The 17,930-nt window shown below is 62.0% G+C and overlaps 2 protein-coding genes across 2 annotated transcripts; one reads left to right on the top strand and one right to left on the bottom strand.

Moving 5' to 3' along the window:
- Window positions 1–4,620: 4,620 nt before the first annotated feature.
- MED29 (mediator complex subunit 29) lies at window positions 4,621–10,895 on the bottom strand. Its single transcript, XM_090050935.1, has 4 exons — window positions 10,670–10,895; window positions 7,609–7,667; window positions 6,120–6,204; window positions 4,621–5,771 (listed from the first exon to the last, which is right to left on the bottom strand). The coding sequence occupies exons 1-4, from the start codon at window positions 10,847–10,849 to the stop codon at window positions 5,544–5,546; spliced, it is 552 nt and encodes a 183-aa protein (XP_089907061.1). The 5' UTR covers window positions 10,850–10,895; the 3' UTR covers window positions 4,621–5,543.
- Window positions 10,896–11,331: 436 nt separating this feature from the next.
- PAF1 (PAF1 component of Paf1/RNA polymerase II complex) lies at window positions 11,332–17,823 on the top strand. Its single transcript, XM_090050934.1, has 14 exons — window positions 11,332–11,568; window positions 11,700–11,729; window positions 11,978–12,070; window positions 12,146–12,267; window positions 12,439–12,505; window positions 12,764–12,865; window positions 13,244–13,349; window positions 14,186–14,254; window positions 14,470–14,573; window positions 14,662–14,778; window positions 15,342–15,470; window positions 16,019–16,124; window positions 16,240–16,327; window positions 17,297–17,823. The coding sequence occupies exons 1-14, from the start codon at window positions 11,519–11,521 to the stop codon at window positions 17,614–17,616; spliced, it is 1,503 nt and encodes a 500-aa protein (XP_089907060.1). The 5' UTR covers window positions 11,332–11,518; the 3' UTR covers window positions 17,617–17,823.
- Window positions 17,824–17,930: the final 107 nt, after the last annotated feature.

The following is a 17,930-nucleotide window of genomic DNA, read 5'->3' as shown; positions in this document are numbered from 1 at the left end:
CCACAGGCGTGAAAACCCCTGTGACGCTGGCCAGGCGTGTGAGCTCTTGCGCACGGGAAGTGGCATGTGAGGCCCTCGAGGGGGGTGGCACAGGGAGGGTTAATGGGGTCACCGGGAGCAGGGGTGTGCTGGCCCTGCTCCCTGCTGTGCCAGCCATGACGCGTGCACACGTGTGTGGTTCATGTGGTGGCGCTTGCTTGTAAACACTGCGGGAGGAAGGGCCCAGCCGGGAGGGGGCAGGGACACCCGTGTTCCCCATTGTCGTGGGGTGGGGATGGGGGGGCCCGGATTCTCCACCTTGACGGTGCAAGGATGGGAGGGGGCTGGGGATGGGGGGACTCCCGGGGCCCGGGTTCCCCTCCAGCCTGTTCGCTGGGCAAGTCCCGGGCCCGGTGACGTGGGCACGGGCACAGCGCCAGCCCCGGCGGTGCTGACACAGGCCTTTGCGCTCTCGCACCGGTGCCAAGACAACACGAGCCGTTGCCCTGGCGACGCCGGCGTGTTTGTGCCACAAAGCCTGGACCGGGGCCAGGGGCAGGTGGGGAAACCGAGGCAAGGGCGGGGAGGCGGCGGGTGAGTCAGGCCCGACGGCTGGTTCCCAGAGGGGACTCGAGGACACTGCTCCCAGAGCAGGGGCAGGGCCCCCAGGCGTGCAGGCTCGAAGGCCTAGATCCTGGCCCCCTGCACCCCACGCTCGCACATGTGTGCAAATGCCCGCACAATCCCCGACCCCCATCACAGTTACAGCCCTTCACATGGGGGGGCTGGATCTCCCTGGAGGGGGCTTCCTGTCCCACCTAGGGCAGCACAGGGGGATCAGCCCCTCCCTTGCCCCTTGTTGCCCCCAGGGTGGGGGCGCATGGGGGGAAATGGCTTCCAGCAGCCCCAGAAAGCCCCAGCTTGCAGTAGGGAACGGGCTGTTCCCTGTCATGCCCCCCGCCTGCCACGCCTGCCGCCCAGAATAGAGGCAGGAAATGAGGTCAGCGGCCCACAGGGAGCTGCCGTGGCCTGGCTCCTGTTTGCAAACAGCCGTCACTGCCTCCCCCGCCCCCATGCGCTCACCACTGCCCCCATGCACTCACTATTCCCCCTTGTGCACTCAGCACATGCCCCCATACACCCAGCACAGGCCCCATGAACTCACTACTACCCACTGGGCACTCACCACTGCTCCCATGCACTCACTATTGCCCTTCATGCACCTACTACTGCCCCTTTTGCACTCGGTACAGCGCCTGTGCACTCACTACTGCCCCCATGAGCTCACAACTGCCTCCTGGACACTCACTACTACCCCCTTGCACTCAATCCTGCCCCCCTGGGTACTCACTATTGCCCCATATGCAGTTACTAGTGCCCCTTTCATACTCCGCAGAGTCCCTGGGCACGCACTCCTCCCCCCATGTGCCCAGAGTTGCCTCCCATACACTCACTACTGCCCGCACGCACCCAGCACAGACCCCACTGCTGCCCCTCGTGCGCTCACAACTGCCCCCCGTGCACTCCCCCCTGCCATGCCCCAGCCCAGCACTGGCTGCACTCTCAGGATGCAGTTGCAGCAGGGGGAAAGACAGGGACGGGGGCCCGGATGCCTGGGTTTCCTCCCCAGCTCCCGGAAGGCCAATCCAGCCGTTCCAGGGCAGGGGCTGAGTCAGGACCTGGGCTCCTGATGCAGCGCCAGGAAGGTCAGCGAGTCCAGTGGTTAGAGTGCAGGGGCTGAGTCAGGATGCCCGGGTTCGGTTTCCAACTGAGGGAAAGGAGCTGGGGCGGGGGGGGGCAGGCGCCCGGACGCCTGGGTCCCATCCCCAGCTGGGGGGCGGGAATCAGCACCCAGACACCTGGGTCCCATTTCCCCGCTGGGCCCCTCTCCCTGCGTGCCTCAGTTTCCCCACTCTCGCAGGCCTGGAGCTTGGCTTGAGGCCTCCAGATTTACACCCCAATCAGGGCCAAACCACGACCCCTTCCCCCCAACACATGGACCCCGCCCCGCCTGCAGATCCACCCAGAATCGGGCCCCTTCCTTGTCCGTGTGTGGGGAGCATTGTTCCCTGCTGCCGTCACTTGGCAGACACCCCTTTTCTGAGAGCTTCGGGCTGGGGGGAACAAAGCAGCTGGGAACAGGCTGTTCCTGGCTGGGCGGGGGGTCAAGCCTGCCCCCCCCGGTCCCCGCCTGCCCGTGGTGGTTTCCCTGCGTGGAAACAGCCCCAGCCGAGGCAGGAAGCAGCAGAAATTCTGCGGTGATGCAACCACCCGGAGAACTGGATGTTCCCTTGGCCCCAGCCCAGGTGGGATTTGAACTCGCCTCCTCCCGGCTGGCGCTACACAGTCCCCTCCGCCCAGCCCTTTGCTTGGTGTGGGGGGAGGGGGGGCGCATAAAGACCCCCCCACCAGCAGGGGACAGAAACATGCACCCCCCACCCCGCAGGGCCCAGCCTAAGGGAGAACCAGGGAACTGAGGCAGGGGCAGGATGGACCCCAGGTGTCCGGCCTCTCCCCGACGCCCCAAATTGTCAGGGTGCCGCCTAAGACATGGTCTGTGCCAGGACCCCGTGCCAGGGGCTGTACAACAGTACTCCGCGCCTGCGGGGCCAGGGAGGAATCCAGGAGTCTGGACTGGTGCAGGTGGGGGAGGGGGGCCCGGCAGCGTACAATGGGCCTCACTGCTTTCCCAGTCCAGCCCAGTCTGGTCCAGACCAAGAGGGGCAGAAGCTACAGGGCCCTGCTCATTCCTGAAACTGCCCCCCCCCCCCCGCTTTTTGGATGCTCCCAACCCACAGCCTGGGTCCAAAGGGTGCCAGCACCTCCTAGGGACTGGCTGGGGGGGTTAGAGCCAGGGGTACCCCCTGTATGGGGATGGGGTGCTCATATAGTGGGGGGTACAAAATATGTCTGCATATGGGGCAGGGGGCTGTATACAAACGTGTGCATCTGTGTCTACATATGGGGCATCTGTGCGTCTATATATGTGGTGGTCTGTATATAGGGGGTTCTATGTGTATAGGCACATCTGCATATAGGTAGGTTTCTCTGTACGTGTATACACATATATGTATATGTACACATACACACATGCAGACACTACATACATATGGCACCGGCATACGTCATGTGAGTGGGTGTGCTTGCACGTATGTGTGCGCGATGTACAGAGGCGTATGCATATTGTGCATGTGTAGGTCTATCTGTATAGGGGGAGTTCTGCATACAAGTAAATGTACCAACACCACTAGGGTACATTGCATATACACACACATACATATATACACATACCCCCCCCCGCCCTTATAGGTGTTTACACACCAGGGTGCATGTTCATATATGGGGTATCCGTATGTACACCAGAGCATACGGGTGCAGTTTCATAGTAGGTCGGGTCAGAAGGGACCTGAGCAGATCATCAAGTCCGACCCCCGTCACGGCAGGAAAGACTACTGGGGTCCAACGACCCCGGCAAGGTGATTGTCCAGCCTTGTCTTCAAGCCCCCCAGGGCAGGAGCCTGCACCACTTCCCTTGGAAGTTGGTCCCAGATCCTAGCTGCCCTGGCAGCAAAGTCACGCCTCCTGATGTCTAGTCTGAATCTCCCCTCTGCCAGCTTGTGACCGTTATTCCTGGTCACTCCTGGCGGTGCTCGGGGGAACAGGGACTCCCCCAATGCCTGCTGGTCCCCCCTGACTAGTTTGTAACAGGCCACAAGATCCCCCCTCAGCCTTCTCTTGTGGAGGTTGAACAAGTTCACGTCCCGTCGCCTCTCCTCGTGGGGCCTGCCCTGCTGCCCCCGACCATGCGAGTGGCCTCCTCTGGACCCTCTCCGTGCTGCCCACATCCCTCCTGCAGTGCGGCGCCCAGAGCTGGACGCAGTACTCCAGCTGCGGCCTGACCAGTGCCGCACAGAGGGGGAGGATCACCCCCCCGGACCTGCTCGAGATGCACCTGTGGATGCAGGACAAGGTGCGTTCGGCCTTCCTGACCGTGTCCCCACACTGCCGGCCCATGTTCATCTTGGAGTCAATGATGACCCCCAGATCCTTTTCTGCCTCTGCCCTGATGAGAAGGGAGATCCCCAGCCTGTAGGTATGGGGCTGGCTCTCCCTCCCCAGGTGCAGCACCTTGCACTTGTCAGTGTTGAATCCCATCCTGTTCTCATCCGCCCACCCCTGTAGCCTGTCCAGGTCCGATTGCAGCCTGTTCCTCCCTTCTAGCGTGCCCACGTCCCCCCACATCTTAGTGTCATCAGCAAATTTGAGCAGGTGCTTTTTACCCCCTCGCCCAAGTCACTGATGAAGATGTTGAACAGTGCAGGCCCGAGGACCGAGCCCTGGGGGACCCCACTGCCCACATCCCCCCAGGTCGAACGTGACCCGTCCACCACCGCTCTCTGGGTGCGGCCCTCCTGCCGGTTGGCGACCCAATTGACTGTGCGGGTGTCAACACCACAGCCCCCCGTTTCTTAATGAAAACAGGATGAGAGACAGTGTCGACAGTGCGCATGCTGACAGTGCACATGCTGATTCTCCCCAGGCCTCGATGCTCAAGACCAGCAGCCAGTGCCACATGGGAGGCAGTGAACACAATTCCCAGAGCAGCTACAAGTTACAGCACAGGACATGGAGGACCAAGGGGTTTGGGATCCGGCCGGGCCCCCCCAAGCAGGCTTTATTAGCACAGAACAGCAAGAGGCCTCAGGGCTGGGTCTCACTCATGGGGGTCAAGGCGTGGCCACAGCTCCCCAAGCAAGGGGGCTGCAAGCCACCCCAATGACCCTGGCCCCAGTCCCATGGAGGCTGCAAGGTTGGGGGGTGTGCAGTGAAGGGGTCCCAGCTGGAGCCACTTTGGGTTGAACAGAAAGTCTTAGGAGAGACAAACCTGGCAGAGCAGGCAAAGGGAGTGAGGACCACATGTCCAACCTCCCCCATGCGCAGCTCCAAGCGCAGCGGCTGGTGCAGAGGAGGGGGGAACTGAGGACAAACTGGAAGCACAACCATCTGGATCCCCAGTTCCTGGTGCCCCCATTCTCCCTTCGCATGAGGGCTGGTGCCCGTCACATGAGGAGCCTCCCCATTGCACGAGTGGATGAGAAAACCAACCAGATCCAGGCAGCTTTTCTTCCCAGTCAGTCATCCCTGTTCTCCCTCTGCACGAGGCCTGGCGCTCGTAACCACACACGGTCTTTCCTCGCTTGTCAGCATCTCTGTTCGCGTGAGCTGCCCCCGTCGCAGGAGGGTCATGTCAGCAGAACTTGTCCTTTTTTCCCCCCACTGCTGCTGTCTCTAGAGCCCCAACATCTGTTCCCAGAAGAGGGGTTCAGAGGTGCCCTGGGGGGCTGACGCCTGCTTGATGATGGGGGTGCAAATTCGACAGTGACCAGATGGTGGCATATCAGGCCCAGGCAGACAGCCCGGGGATCATGCTGGGAAACGACCCAGCATGAGGCACTGGGTCCCTAGAAGCCCCCCCACATTGGAGGGGCACTCAGTCCATGGTCACGGCACTGCGAAGGGATTATGCCAGTGGGGCTGGGGCTGCGGGAGGGTCCTGTCCCTGGCTATGGGCCGGGCTGGGCGGGCGCCTTGCCAGTGATCTTGTTGGAGCACTCGAGGAGGGCGTTGTGGATGTCCTTGGCACACGAGATCTGGGCCTTGATCATGCTCAGGTACTGGGTGTAGGGCAAGCTCTCGGCCTGCACCGCATCCGGCTTGGTGGCTGTGGGCACCAGCGTGGGCGAGTGTTTGGCACTGTCGAAGCTCTGGGAGAGGCACTCATAGGCCAGGCGCTGGTGGGAGGGGCGAAGCCATCAGCCCAGGGGCGGGGTGTCATGCCAATAGCATGCCAACCCCTACCCCTGCTGCTACCCTCCCACCCCGAAGGAGAGCTCCTGGCTCTGCTTGTGCCCCTAAAGGCCCTCACTCCGGGGCTCTGCTGGGTGCCCAACAGCCATCGAGGGGCACCTGGGACCCAACACCAGGCCTGTCACCCTGTTGGGGGCTGATTGTTTGAGCCTGGAGTGGCAGCCAGATCCCGGGGCTGGGTGCAAACCCGCCATCTCCCCGCCTTGGATACCGCCTCCCCCCGCCACAACGTGCAGGGCCGTGCACTGGGTGGGAGGGCGGCGAAGGCTCACCAGAGACAGCTCCAGCTGGTCACACAGGGCGTAGAACTCCTCCAGGCTCTTGTCGAAGCGCTGTACCAGCCCATCACTGCTCTTCCTGGGCGAGAGAAATTGGGGGGGGGGGGGGGGGAGGGCCCTAATGCAGGTGGGGAACCAGTAATCCCCCCCAAAATTAAGGAGCAGGAAGAACAGGACTGGACTGTGGTAGAACCCCCTCCACAATCAGACTGGATACTCCAGTATTTACGCTAAAAGGGAGGGTGACCCCAGGGGTGAGGGAGATTTATACACCAGACCCCTCCCCTCCCCCCCCAGTCTGGTCTCAGAGGGGGTGCAAATGAGGGGGAGGGGCAAAGTCCCCATCAATCACTTCATAGTTTCATAGTAGTTTCATAGTAGCTAGAGTCGGAAGGCACCTAGGTAGATCATCTAGTCCGACCCCCTGCCTTGGCAGGAAAGAGCACCGGGGTCAGATGACCCCGGCAAGGTGCTCATCTAACTTCCTTTTAAAAATCCCCAGGCTAGGAGCCTGCACCACTTCCCCTGGAAGCCGGTTCCAGGCCCTAGCCGCCCTGACTGTGAAGTAGCGCCTCCTAATATCTAATCTAAACCTACCCTCCGCCAGCTTGTGACCGTTATTCCTGGTCACTCCTGGCAGCGCACGGGGGAACAGGGACTCCCCCAATACCTGCTGATCCCCCCTGACCAGTTTGTAGCAGGCCACAAGGTCCCCCCTTAACCTTCTCTTGTGGAGGCCAAACAGGTTCAGGTCCCGTAGCCTCTCCTCATAAGGCCTGCCCTGCTGACCCCTGATCATACGAGTGGCCTCCTCTGAACTCTTTCCATATCGTCCACGTCCCTCTTGAAGTGTGGCGCCCAGAACTGGACGCAGTACTCCAGCTGCGGCCTGACCAGTGCCGCATAGAGGGGGAGGATCACCTCCCTGGACCTGCTCGAGATGCCTCTGTGGATGCATGACAGGGTACGGCTGGCCTTCTTGACTGCCTCCCCACACTGCCGGCCCATGTTCATCGTGGAGTCGATGACGACTCCAAGATCCTTTTCCGTCTCCGTGCTGGCAAGAGGGGGGTTCCCTAACCTGTAAGTGTGGTGCCGGTTCTTCCTCCCCATGTGCAACACCTTGCACTTATCAGTGTTAAACCCCATCCTATTCTCATCCGCCCACCGTTGCAACCTGTCAAGGTCAGCTTGTAGCCTATTGCACCCTTCTAGTGCACTTCATCCCCCACTGGGCAGGACTGGGAGCCCGGGGTGCCAGGCACTGTACATATGGTCATTCCCTAAGCAGCTCGCCTCCCACCCTGACTGACATCAGTGTGTGTGGGGGGGGGGGGTCTCCATGGAGCTGCTCCTGATTTACACCATGGGGAACCCTATGCCCCTGGAGAAGTGGGGCAGGGGGCTCTGGGCGACATCCATCCAGCCCCAGGGCTAGGAAAAGCACCCTCCCACCCCGCAGCTCGCCGCGAGCGACACTCACTGCCCATTGTCAATGTTCGAGTTCTGCACCAGGTTCTGGGCCGCCACTTTCATCAGGTTCTGGGGAGAGACGGAGAGTGAGAGACCCAGGTGCCTGGCCCCCTCCTCCAGGCAAAGCCAGGGGGTCCCGGGGCCTTATCACACAGTTGCTATCACGCATGGCTACCACTGCGATCAGACCGCTGCTTTTACCCGGGGGGAAACTGAGGCACGAGACCAAGTTTCCCTAGCCCAGCCCCTTCTGGAACAACCACACATGGGGTGGATCCCCAAAATCTTGGCCCATCCATAGTCTAAAACCAACCCTCTGGCAAAGGCAGTGGCATTTCTATTCAGGCAGCAGCCAGAGTGGCTTCCAGGAGTGTTAAGGCCTGTCTCTCTTTTCCCGTTTCCCCCCCACCGCTAATTAAGCTGCTGTACAATTCTGCTGCTCATTAGGAGCAATGGTACCAGGAGCAGCTATTCCGCAGGCTGTTTTTAACTCCCAGTGTGGGCCACGGCAGCACTGGGATACAGCAAAACCAAGGACCTCGGGAGACCGTAGGACAGGCGGCGTGGGGAGCGAAAGTGCTCGTTCGGAGTCAGGAAGGAGAGAAGAACAAGGGAAGAGCCATGCTCAGCAAAAAGAAGTGGAAGATGCTCCCATTCTGTGAGGGAGAAGAGCTACTAAAGCCTAAAATGAGCAGAGCGAGCTCTCGGTGCCCAGCCTTGGAAGGGCCCTGCCAAGAGCGAGAAAAGTGGGCGCAGAGCAAGGGCATCATGACCACCAACACGGGGAACCGTGTCCCAGCCTGGGCCGGGCTGACCAGCCGCATGCGCCAAGACACGCTTCTGGCCACCCACTGCACGCTCACGTCATGGCCCGGGGGGGTGGCTGCCGCTGACAGCACCCCACAACCAAGCAACCTGGATGGAGGCAGGTTGGAAACCTGCCCAGCCCCCCCCGAGCAACCAGCACTCGCTAAAAGCGTGAGCTCAGGTGTGGAAACCACTTTGGGTGACGGGTAGAGGCTGTTTCCTGAGTCGGAAAGAAGAGACGTCCGTTGATTCGACCCACAGTGGCACGAAGGAAGCAGCTTCTGGCGATTATTTTTGGCTCGGACGTTGCGTTTTCCTTCTACCCGATGGAATACAGCGCGCAGCTATTTTAGGTCGGCTTTCGCGCCCACCGGAGACTCTGATCCACAGCCCTAGGCCACTGGCGTATGGCCCCCACCAACTCAAATCTATGTCGACCCTGAATCTAAGACAAGCCGCCCCCATCATTACATTCTCAATATCGAAAATGTATATACTTGTTATAATTTTCCAGGTATAGAATCTAATTACTGGGGGGTGGGCTTCAGTTTGCCACCCCACCCCCCGCTGCAGTGGCTGGCTGGAGGGGGCCAGGCAGTCCCCTTAACCTCTGTCCCCTCTTCTTCACCCCTTGCCCCCAGCCTCCCCCCAGCAGTCTCTGCCTCTACCCGCCCCCCTTTAGATGCTGCTGGGACTCTATTCCCTCCCCAGAGGTGGAAGCATGGTCCTTGTGGGGCCAAGTGGCAGTGCTGGTGCTGCCGATGGGCGGGCAGGGGATGGTGTTTCCACCTGCTCCATGCCCAGGAGAGCTGCGCTGAACTGCTCCTGACAGTAAAGGGGGGGGGAAGGGGGCAGAAACTGCAGGGGGCAAGGTGTGTGCGGGTGGGAGGGAAGAGACTGCTGTGGGTCTGAGTCTAGCCCTGACCGGGGCAGAGGGCAAGAGTCAGAGCTCGGCTCCCACTCTGCTTGGTGTGCAAATCTAAGACGAGGGGCTTTCCCTGCATGCTGACTGCGGGGAAAACCCCTTGTCTTGGATTCAAGTAAACACAGTAGCAAAGTTATGCTGTGCTGTGCTGGATCATCCTCGAAACCTAAACAAAGAGGGTGGGAAGGGACTTCCAGAGGTCACCACTCATCCAAGCAGGACCAGCCCCAACTACCTCATCCCGGCCACGGCTTTGTACCGGGGCTTGAGAACCCCGCGGATGGAGACTGCACCACCTCTATGCGGCCTGTTCCAGTGCTTGACCGCCCTCAGAGTGAGAAAGTTCTTCCTAATCTCCAATCTCAACTTTCCTTCCTGCAGCCTGAGCCCATTGCTCCTTGTTCTGTCATCTGCCCCCACTGAGAACATTTTACTTTGCAACCCCCCTGCAGGGAGTTGGAGGCCGCTATTCAACCCTTCCCCGTCTCCGTCTTCCCTTCTGCAGACTCCACCAGCCCATTTCCCTCCGCCTCTCCTCCTAAATCACGTCCCCCAGCCCCACAACCATCACTGCCCTCCCCTGGACTCTCCCCAGTGCGCCACCTCCTTCCTGCAGTGGGGGTGCCCAATCCACCCCATCTCCCCCCACCAACCGGCCCCCCTTGCTCTTCCCCCCTCCCCCCCACCAACCGGCCCCCCTTGCTCTACTCCCCCCCAAAGCTGCCCCCCCGCCGCCAAGGGGGAAGAGGAGCCGGAACTGAAAGCAGCGTGGGGCGGCGCAGTGCTCGGCACACGCAGCCGGGCTGGGGCTGAGGCTCGGGGCTGTCCCGCCTGCCCGGGTTTCTGGGATCCCGAGGCTGGCTCGCCCAGAGTGAGTCACTTCCCAGAATCTCAGTCACATGCCACTGACACCAGGAGACACACATACACGCACTCACACACGTGTGCGCTGCGGTTTCGCTCTCCTCACTTGCTATTTTTAGGCTGGGGGCAGGTCGCCGGCGCAGAAAGTCAATATTGGGCTGGTTTGAAAAACCACACACGCGCACACAGACACATGCAGATGCACACATGTGCACACACCCATGCAGACAGCTAGCTGCACATACGCATGTGTGCGCCGGGGGGGATGCGGTGGCTGCGCACACACGTGTGCATTGGGGGTGGGGGGTAGCAGCCCCCCCAAGCAAGCAGCCTTCACTCCACCCATTTGAAACACACATCACACGTGTAGACCACGCCCCGTCCCAACCAAGCCCCGCCCCACTCCGAAAGCCCCAGTACACGTGACAAGCCCTGCCCCCTGCCAGCCGTACTCTGCATAGGCCACGCCCCCCACCTGCAGGCTCTCCTTGAGTTGCGGGATAAGCAGCTTGAAGCGCTGCACGGGGTCGAAGTCCTGCGCCTGCGCGGCCGCCTGCACCTGGGCCTGCAGCGGCGGCGGCGCCGGTTGCGGCCCAGACGCGGGCGCGGGAGGCGGCGCAGGAGCAGGCGGTGGCTGCTGCTGTGTGGCCGCCATCTTCCCGGCCTGCCCTCAGACTACCGCTCCCGGCGTGCACCGCGCGCCGCTTCCATAAGTACAGCTCCCAGCGTGCCCCGCGCGGCCCCCTCACCTACTAGGACTTCCGGCGTGCCCCGCGCGACTTCCGACCCGGCGTCTTCCGGAGTGCCCCGCGCACCGCCTCCCTGACTACCGCTCCCAAGCATGCCCTGCGCGGCTTTCGACGCGATGACTCCCAGCATGCCGCACGGGGCCTGCCCGCCCTCAGCGACTAGGACTCCTGGTGTGCCCCGCGCGCGCCTCCCCACTACAGCTCCCATCATGCTCCGCCACTCTCAAATGACTCCATCCCCCAGCATGCCGCGCGCGCTCCTCCCCCCCCCCCGCTCGCTGTTCCTAGGATGTCACGCGCGACCCCCCCCGCCCCTCACGGAGTATGCGCAGATTCCCCCTTCCCTTCCCGCACTCCATCTCCCGACCTGCCCCGCGGCCGCGCCGACCCCCGTAAGAGGCCCCCCCCTGCCGCGCGCGCAGCCCCTGGAAGGCCCCCGCCCGAGGTGTCGTTCGCGGTGCCTAACGCCCCCCCAACGGCGGCTTCCGACTTCCGGCCCGGCGCGCGGCGGGCAGCCCTGAGCCCCCACCCACCGCGCGGCGGTGTAGCAGCGGCCCCCGCGGCCCCGCTCCGCCATGGCGCCCACCATCCAGACCCAGGCGCAGCGGGAGGAGCCCGGGCACCGGTAACCCCGCGCCGCTGCGTCACCGTCGCGCCTATGACGTCACTGCTGGGGGTCCCCTTATGCCCCCCACGGGGGCGGGGGGGTCCTGTGCCTCAGTTTCCCCGCCTTTGACTCCTCTCGTTTCCCCGCAGGCCCAACTCCCACCGCACCCTGCCGGAGAGGTGAGTCCCCGCCCCCCTCCCCTGGGGACCCCCGGGCTGCCTGGGGGGCCGGTCCGATCCTGGGCTCCTGGAGCAGCCCCCCCCCACGTGGCCCCGGGGAGCCCCCACCTGTGGGCTGGGGTGGGGTGGGGAGGGGAGCTGAGACCCAACAAACTCATCCCACGGGGGACAGAGGTGTCCTGTGCCCCCCCCGTCCCCCCTCACCCCACAGCTCTGGGGGCGGGGTCTGACCGCGCTGCCGACCCCAGGTCGGGCGTTGTCTGCCGGGTGAAATACTGCAACAGCCTCCCCGACATCCCCTTCGACCCCAAGTTCATCACCTACCCCTTCGACCAGAACAGGTGAGTGGGGGGAGGGCACAGCTGCGGGGGGGCAGGGCAGGCTCCAGGGCTCACCCGTGCCCCTCCGCCCCCCAGGTTCGTGCAGTACAAGGCCACGTCGCTGGAGAAGCAGCACAAGCATGACCTGCTGACGGAGCCCGACCTGGGGGTCACCATCGACCTCATCAACCCTGACACCTACCGCATCGACCCCAATGGTCAGCCCACGGGGGTGCACACGTGTGTGCAAGGGGAGGCGGGGGGTTGTGCACACGTGTGGATGACAGATGGGATGCGCACACGCCTGGCGTGAGGCCCTTGTGCATGTGCAAATTGAGGTGTGGGGGTGGTAACTGACTGCCACGGTTTAATTCCCTCCCCCACCCCAGTGCTCTTGGACCCCGCGGACGAGAAGCTGCTGGAGGAGGAAATCCAGGCCCCCACCAGCTCCAAGAGGTACCTGGCCTGCGGGGGGGTTCGGGTTGGGGGTTCGGGTGGCTGTAGAAGTAGCTCCTGTGGGGTTTGGGGCCTGGACTTGTGGTTTCTTGACAGGGCACCTTGTGGGGGTGGCGGGGAGTGATCCTGGACTTGCGGGTTCTCTGTCCACAAGAAACAGGGCCGTTGTGCAAGTGGTGACTGTGAGAGGGGTCTGCTGAGCACTGAGCCACCTCCCCCGGCCCCTTTGCCCCATGGCCCCCCCCCGGCTACCCTCAGGTCCCAGCAGCATGCCAAGGTGGTGCCATGGATGCGGAAGACAGAGTACATCTCCACCGAGTTCAACCGCTACGGGGTCTCCAACGAGAAGCCAGAAGTCAAGTGAGTGCTGGCGGGGTGGGGGTGCAGCTGGCTTCTGCCCCAGCTTGTCTCCTGGGGGGGAGAGGAGTAATTACCCATTCTCAGGGGCTCCGGGAGGGTATGGCTGGGATCAGGGACTGAGGGGTTGTGTGGGCTGGGAGGGGAGGGGGCTGGGGTGGGTGTCCAGGCTGGGGCAAGGAGCCACAAACCCCTGGGGGGAAGGAGGTACCTGTCCTGCTGCTGTCGTTAGGCTCCAGGGTTAGCATTAGCGCTTCACACACTTGTACACACGTGTGTTGGCACAGGATTCTCCAGGCTTGAGGACAGGGGGCGTGCAGCCACTTTCCCAGCATCCTTTGTCTTCCTTTGACACTCCCTTCCCTTCCTGTTCCCCCCCAGGATCGGGGTGTCAGTGAAGCAGCAGTTCACAGAGGAGGAGATCTACAAAGACCGCGACAGCCAGATCGCTGCCATCGAGAAAACCTTTGAGGATGCTCAGAAGCAGGTGAGCTGGACCCTAAACGGGGCCCTTGAAAGCCCCACCCCCCATGTGGCACTGTAGCTTTAAGCCTTAAAGTGACTGTCAAATGAGTGGGAGAGGGGTACCTGGAGATGGGAGTGTCAGAGGAGGCCTGGGCCCAGGGTGTCGTGGACAGCTCTTAAGCCCACCTGCAAAGAGGCAAACACGACGACGAAGGGAATCGGGAACGCAGCAGAGAGGGTCACGATGCCTCTTGCTCAATCCTCGGGGTGTCCACAGCCCCGACACGCTCTGCTCCCCAGGGATGGGAAAGGTGCAGAGAAGGGCAGCGAGGGGGATCTGTGCTGTGCGGGGGGGGACTAACAAGGCCAGGCCTGGTGGGGGTGGTAAGAGAGGTGCTGGAGGGGGGACAGGACAAGGGTTTATAACTTACGAAGTGGTGAAGAGATGGTCCCAGGGATCGATTCCTGGCCATGTCTCGCCAGACAAGGACGAGGGGTCCCAGCACGAGACGAGCAGGTCAGCACCGTAATACTAACCCCAGGACAGTTTTTCCCCCCACATGGGGTGAAAGCGGCGCAGGGGGAGCAGAGAGTTCAGCCAGATCCACCCGAGGGCTGGGCCTGTGCTGGGGAAAGGGGCATCAGGGGCTGTGGGGCACAGGATTGCGGGGCACGGCCTCAGGATCACCACGTCCTGGACCCTCGATGGCTGCGAGGGGGAGAAGAATGGGGAGAAACCCTGCTCGGACCCCGTCCCTCTCCCGTGCAGCGCTTTCTGGCGACACAAGAACTGGGGCAGGATGGATCGGCACAGGGCAGCCCCTCACGTGCCCGCTCACCATCTCTGTCTGTCCCCAGATCGCACAGCACTACAGCAAGCCGCGGGTAACACCGGTGGAGGTGATGCCTGTGTTCCCTGACTTCAAGGTAAGGGGGGACCCCTCAAATCCTCTCAGCTTCAGGGTGCATTGGCAGGGGGTGCGTTATAGCTGGCAGGCAGCTTTCTACCTTCATTACCTTCCCTGTACCTTAGTGTCCCCACCCTGTGACTGTGAGGGGCAGCGAGGGGGTGGTCCTGGGGTGGGAGTGGGGAGTCAGGGGCCATTCCACTCACCATCTCTCCCACTTCCCCACCTTTCCAGATGTGGATCAACCCCTGCGCCCAGGTCATCTTCGACTCGGACCCAGCCCCGAAGGACACCAGCGGTGCTGCTGCCCTGGAGATGATGTCCCAGGCCATGATCAGGTGCTGCAGGAGGGCAGAAGCAGGGGCAGTAGGGAGTGTTTTCCTCCCCCCCAACCCCAGCTTATTAACCCTCTGCTGCTCATGACAGGGGCATGATGGATGAGGAAGGGAACCAGTTTGTCGCCTACTTCCTGCCAGTGGAAGAGACTCTGCGGAAGCGCAAGAGGGACCAGGACGAGGAGATGGACTACGCGCCCGAGGACATGTGCGTGGGGGGGCTGCCTGGCTTTGTGCCAGGAGGGGCACTGGGATCTGGGACAGGGGTTATCAGGGGAAGGGGCGCCCAGCTCCGTTGGGGGGGCACTGTGGTCTATATGCCTGGGTCTCAAACCAAGGGCCGGGCTAGCCTCAGTGTCCCACCCCCAAGGCTCAGCAGCTCCCAAAAGACCCCACCCAAAAACAGCAAAGGAAGCTGTGTTGGACGGGAGATGGTGGGGGAAGTAGAGACCCCAGGGACTGGGGGGTTAGGAAGACCTGGGGGGTAGGGAGGTCCCTGAGGGGTGCTGGGACCTGGAGTAGGCGGGTATCCTGGCATTAGACTGGGTGTGGGTAGGATTTGGGGATGAAGTGGGCCCCTGGCTGTGCTGGAGGGGTGCCAGGTGGGGGGCAAAGCTGTCAGAGAGGGGCCCCGATTCTGTGCCAGGACAGGAGGGTTCAGGATCTGCCAGGATTGGGTGGGGGGTGTCTTTGGCTATGTGCCAAGGCAGAGGGCAGCTGGGGGGGTATCTCCAGACCCAGGGGTGCTGACTCAGCCTCCCCCCACCCCAGTTACGACTACAAGATTGCGCGCGAGTACAACTGGAATGTGAAAAACAAGGCCAGCAAGGGCTATGAGGAGAACTACTTCTTCATCTTCCGCGAGGGTGACGGCGTGTACTACAACGAGCTCGAGACCAGGTGGGGGCTGGTCCTGGCTTGGGGTGGTGGGGGTGGAAAGAATGGTAAGAGCCACCCCCCCACCACCACTGCAGCTGTTCAGTTAATTCTGTTGTGTGTTATATACCAGGAAATACAGTAAAAGCATTTGCATGTGCACTCTCTCGTGCACCCCCCCCACAGGGGGGCTGGATTGGGGCTGCAGCGGGTGGAGACAGGGCCCAGGCCTTGGGGGAGCCAGGGGCCTCCTTCTGGCCAAGGGGACCTAGAGAGCATACACGAGGGCAGGGATTGGGGCTGGGTGCGGGGCCAGAACCTGATTGGGTGGGAGGTCCAGGGGGACCTGATCCCAGCTGGGGGGGAGGGGGGAAGGCTGGATCCTGACTGGGGGGCTCAGTCCTAGTGGGGCTGCTGTGCCTTGCTAGGTAAGCAGCAGAAACAGCTCTTACTGCTTTTTCCTGTATAAATGTGCTGGAGGGGGTTTCAGCTCCCACAAAGGGGTGGGAGGACTTCAGGGATGCTGGGAGGAGGGGTCTCAACCTCTGACCCCTGCCCCCCCTCCCCCCCAGGGTGCGGCTGAGCAAGCGGCGGGCCAAGGCGGGGGTGCAGTCGGGCACCAACGCGGTGCTGGTGGTGAAGCACCGGGACATGAACGAGAAGGAGCTGGAAGCCCAGGTATGGCAGGGGTTAAACACGGGGGTGGGGATTGCCCCTGATTGCCACCCCTTGTCTTGCTCTGGAGGGGGCAGGAGACCCAGATGTCCCGTTCTAACCCCCCCTCCGCCCCCAGGAGGCACGCCGGGCCCAGCTGGAGAACCACGAGCCCGAGGAAGAGGAGGAGGAAGAGCTGGAGCTGGAGAAGGAGGCACAAGGCTCAGGTACACCCCCAGACCCCCCCCCACCATGGGGCAGGGGCCCAATGATAACCCCACCCAACCCCTGGGGGGACCCACCTTGGCCGTGCATTTTAATTAGCAGCCCCTGGTTAGGCTTTATCACCTCTTGGGGGTGATGGGCAGGGCCTTGCTCTGTTCTCCCCACCCCCTTTATTATCTGCTGGGGGGGAGTGGAGAGCTCCTTAAGCTAATGGGAGGGGGGCAGGGCAGCCCCCGAGTGCGAGAGGCCAGGAGCTGTCATGGGCGGGGCCTCACGGAGCACTGGACAGACAGGAGCTACCGTATGTTCCCCAGGGGACGAGAGAAACTGCTCTTACTGTACTTCCTCATGTATAACACACATAATTTAACTGACACCTTTTTTTGGCTGGGTAAAAAGCATAAACAGCTCTTACCATATTTCCTCACGTGTAACACACTAAAAAATAGTGGCCACAGCCTAGGGAATGGGGTGGGGAGGCCTTTCTTTGCAGGGCAAGCAGTAGAAACTGTTTTTACCATAGTTCCTCATATATAACACAGAAAGCATAACTGAGTGGCTGCAGTGGTGGGGGATGAGCCTTTTTTCGTTGGGTAAACAGCAGAACTGGCTCCTACTGTATTTTCTCATATATAAAACACTGCAAAATTAACGGAGTGGCTGTAGCCTAGGGAAGGGAGCCTTTCTTTGCAGGATTAATAGCAGAAACTGCATTTACTGTAGTCCCCCATATATAAAATACTGCACAAGTAATTGAGTGGCTGTAGTCAGGGGAGTGGGGTGGGGGTTAGTCTTTCTTTGCAAGGTTAGCAGCATCAGCCCGGGCTGGGGGTTGGGACTGGGCTTCACCTGCAGAGGGGGCCCAGTGAGCAGGGTCTGGCTTTGCTGGGAGTAGGGGTCAGGTTGGCAGAGACAAGGACCCCCCCACCCAGATGAGACCCTCTCTGACCCACCTCCCCATCCCCCTGCAGACGAGGAACGGGAGAAGGGCAGCGAGAGCGAGCGGGAGGCAGAGGCTGGAGGCAGCGAGGATGAGGCGGGGGCCGGCGGCAGTGAGGAGGACGAGCGGGCGGCGCGGGACCAGGAGGAGATCTTCGGCAGCGACGACGATGACTCGGGTGCAGGAGAGGACGAGGAGGAGGACGATGAAGAGGATGGCGAGGGCAGTGAGGCCGAGGCCCCCCGCAGCGCCAGTGACCGCTCGGGCCCCGAGGACGAGGATGATGACGGCAGTGGCAGCGATGGCGCCTCTGGCTCCAGCGACGAGGCCAGTGCCGACTCCAGCGATTGACCTCCACGGCCCAGACCCCTTCCCCTTGCCCTGTCCTGGGCCCTTGGGCCAGTGCTACCCCTCCACCCCATCCTGGGGTTGGGAACTGGGCATGATCATCCTGTGTTGCTCAGCTGTGGGGGGCTGCTTTTCATACAGGCATGTCCCCCTCCCCTCTGTACATAGCTTGGATCAGAGCCCCCCATGGAATAAAAGGGGCTTTCTTAACATGCCGTGTCTGGTGCATGGGGGCTTGATCGCATCTCACCTGTGGCTGAGGCTGCATCAGCCCAGGGAGCTGGTGGCTGTGACAGTGTGTGCAAGGTGGGTGTGCC

Source organism: Crocodylus siamensis, chromosome 6, assembly GCF_052110815.1.
Source record: "Crocodylus siamensis isolate JL-2025a chromosome 6, ASM5211081v1, whole genome shotgun sequence".
NCBI classification, from domain to species: Eukaryota; Metazoa; Chordata; order Crocodylia; family Crocodylidae; genus Crocodylus; species Crocodylus siamensis.
Note: the sequence above shows the minus strand (reverse complement) of the source record. Positions and strands in the feature narration are given on the sequence as shown.

Coding starts and splice junctions, on each gene's coding strand:
- PAF1 (XM_090050934.1), top strand. CDS start 11,519: ATGGCGCCCACCATCCAGACCCAGGCGCAGCGGGAGGAGCCCGGGCAC. Junction 12,268..12,438: donor CTACCGCATCGACCCCAATG/GTCAGCCCACGG, acceptor CCCCCACCCCAG/TGCTCTTGGACCCCGCGGAC. Junction 13,350..14,185: donor TTGAGGATGCTCAGAAGCAG/GTGAGCTGGACC, acceptor GTCTGTCCCCAG/ATCGCACAGCACTACAGCAA.
- MED29 (XM_090050935.1), bottom strand. CDS start 10,849: ATGGCGGCCACACAGCAGCAGCCACCGCCTGCTCCTGCGCCGCCTCCC. Junction 6,205..7,608: donor TCGAACATTGACAATGGGCA/GTGAGTGTCGCT, acceptor TCTCTCGCCCAG/GAAGAGCAGTGATGGGCTGG. Junction 5,772..6,119: donor ACCAGCTGGAGCTGTCTCTG/GTGAGCCTTCGC, acceptor CCCTCCCACCAG/CGCCTGGCCTATGAGTGCCT.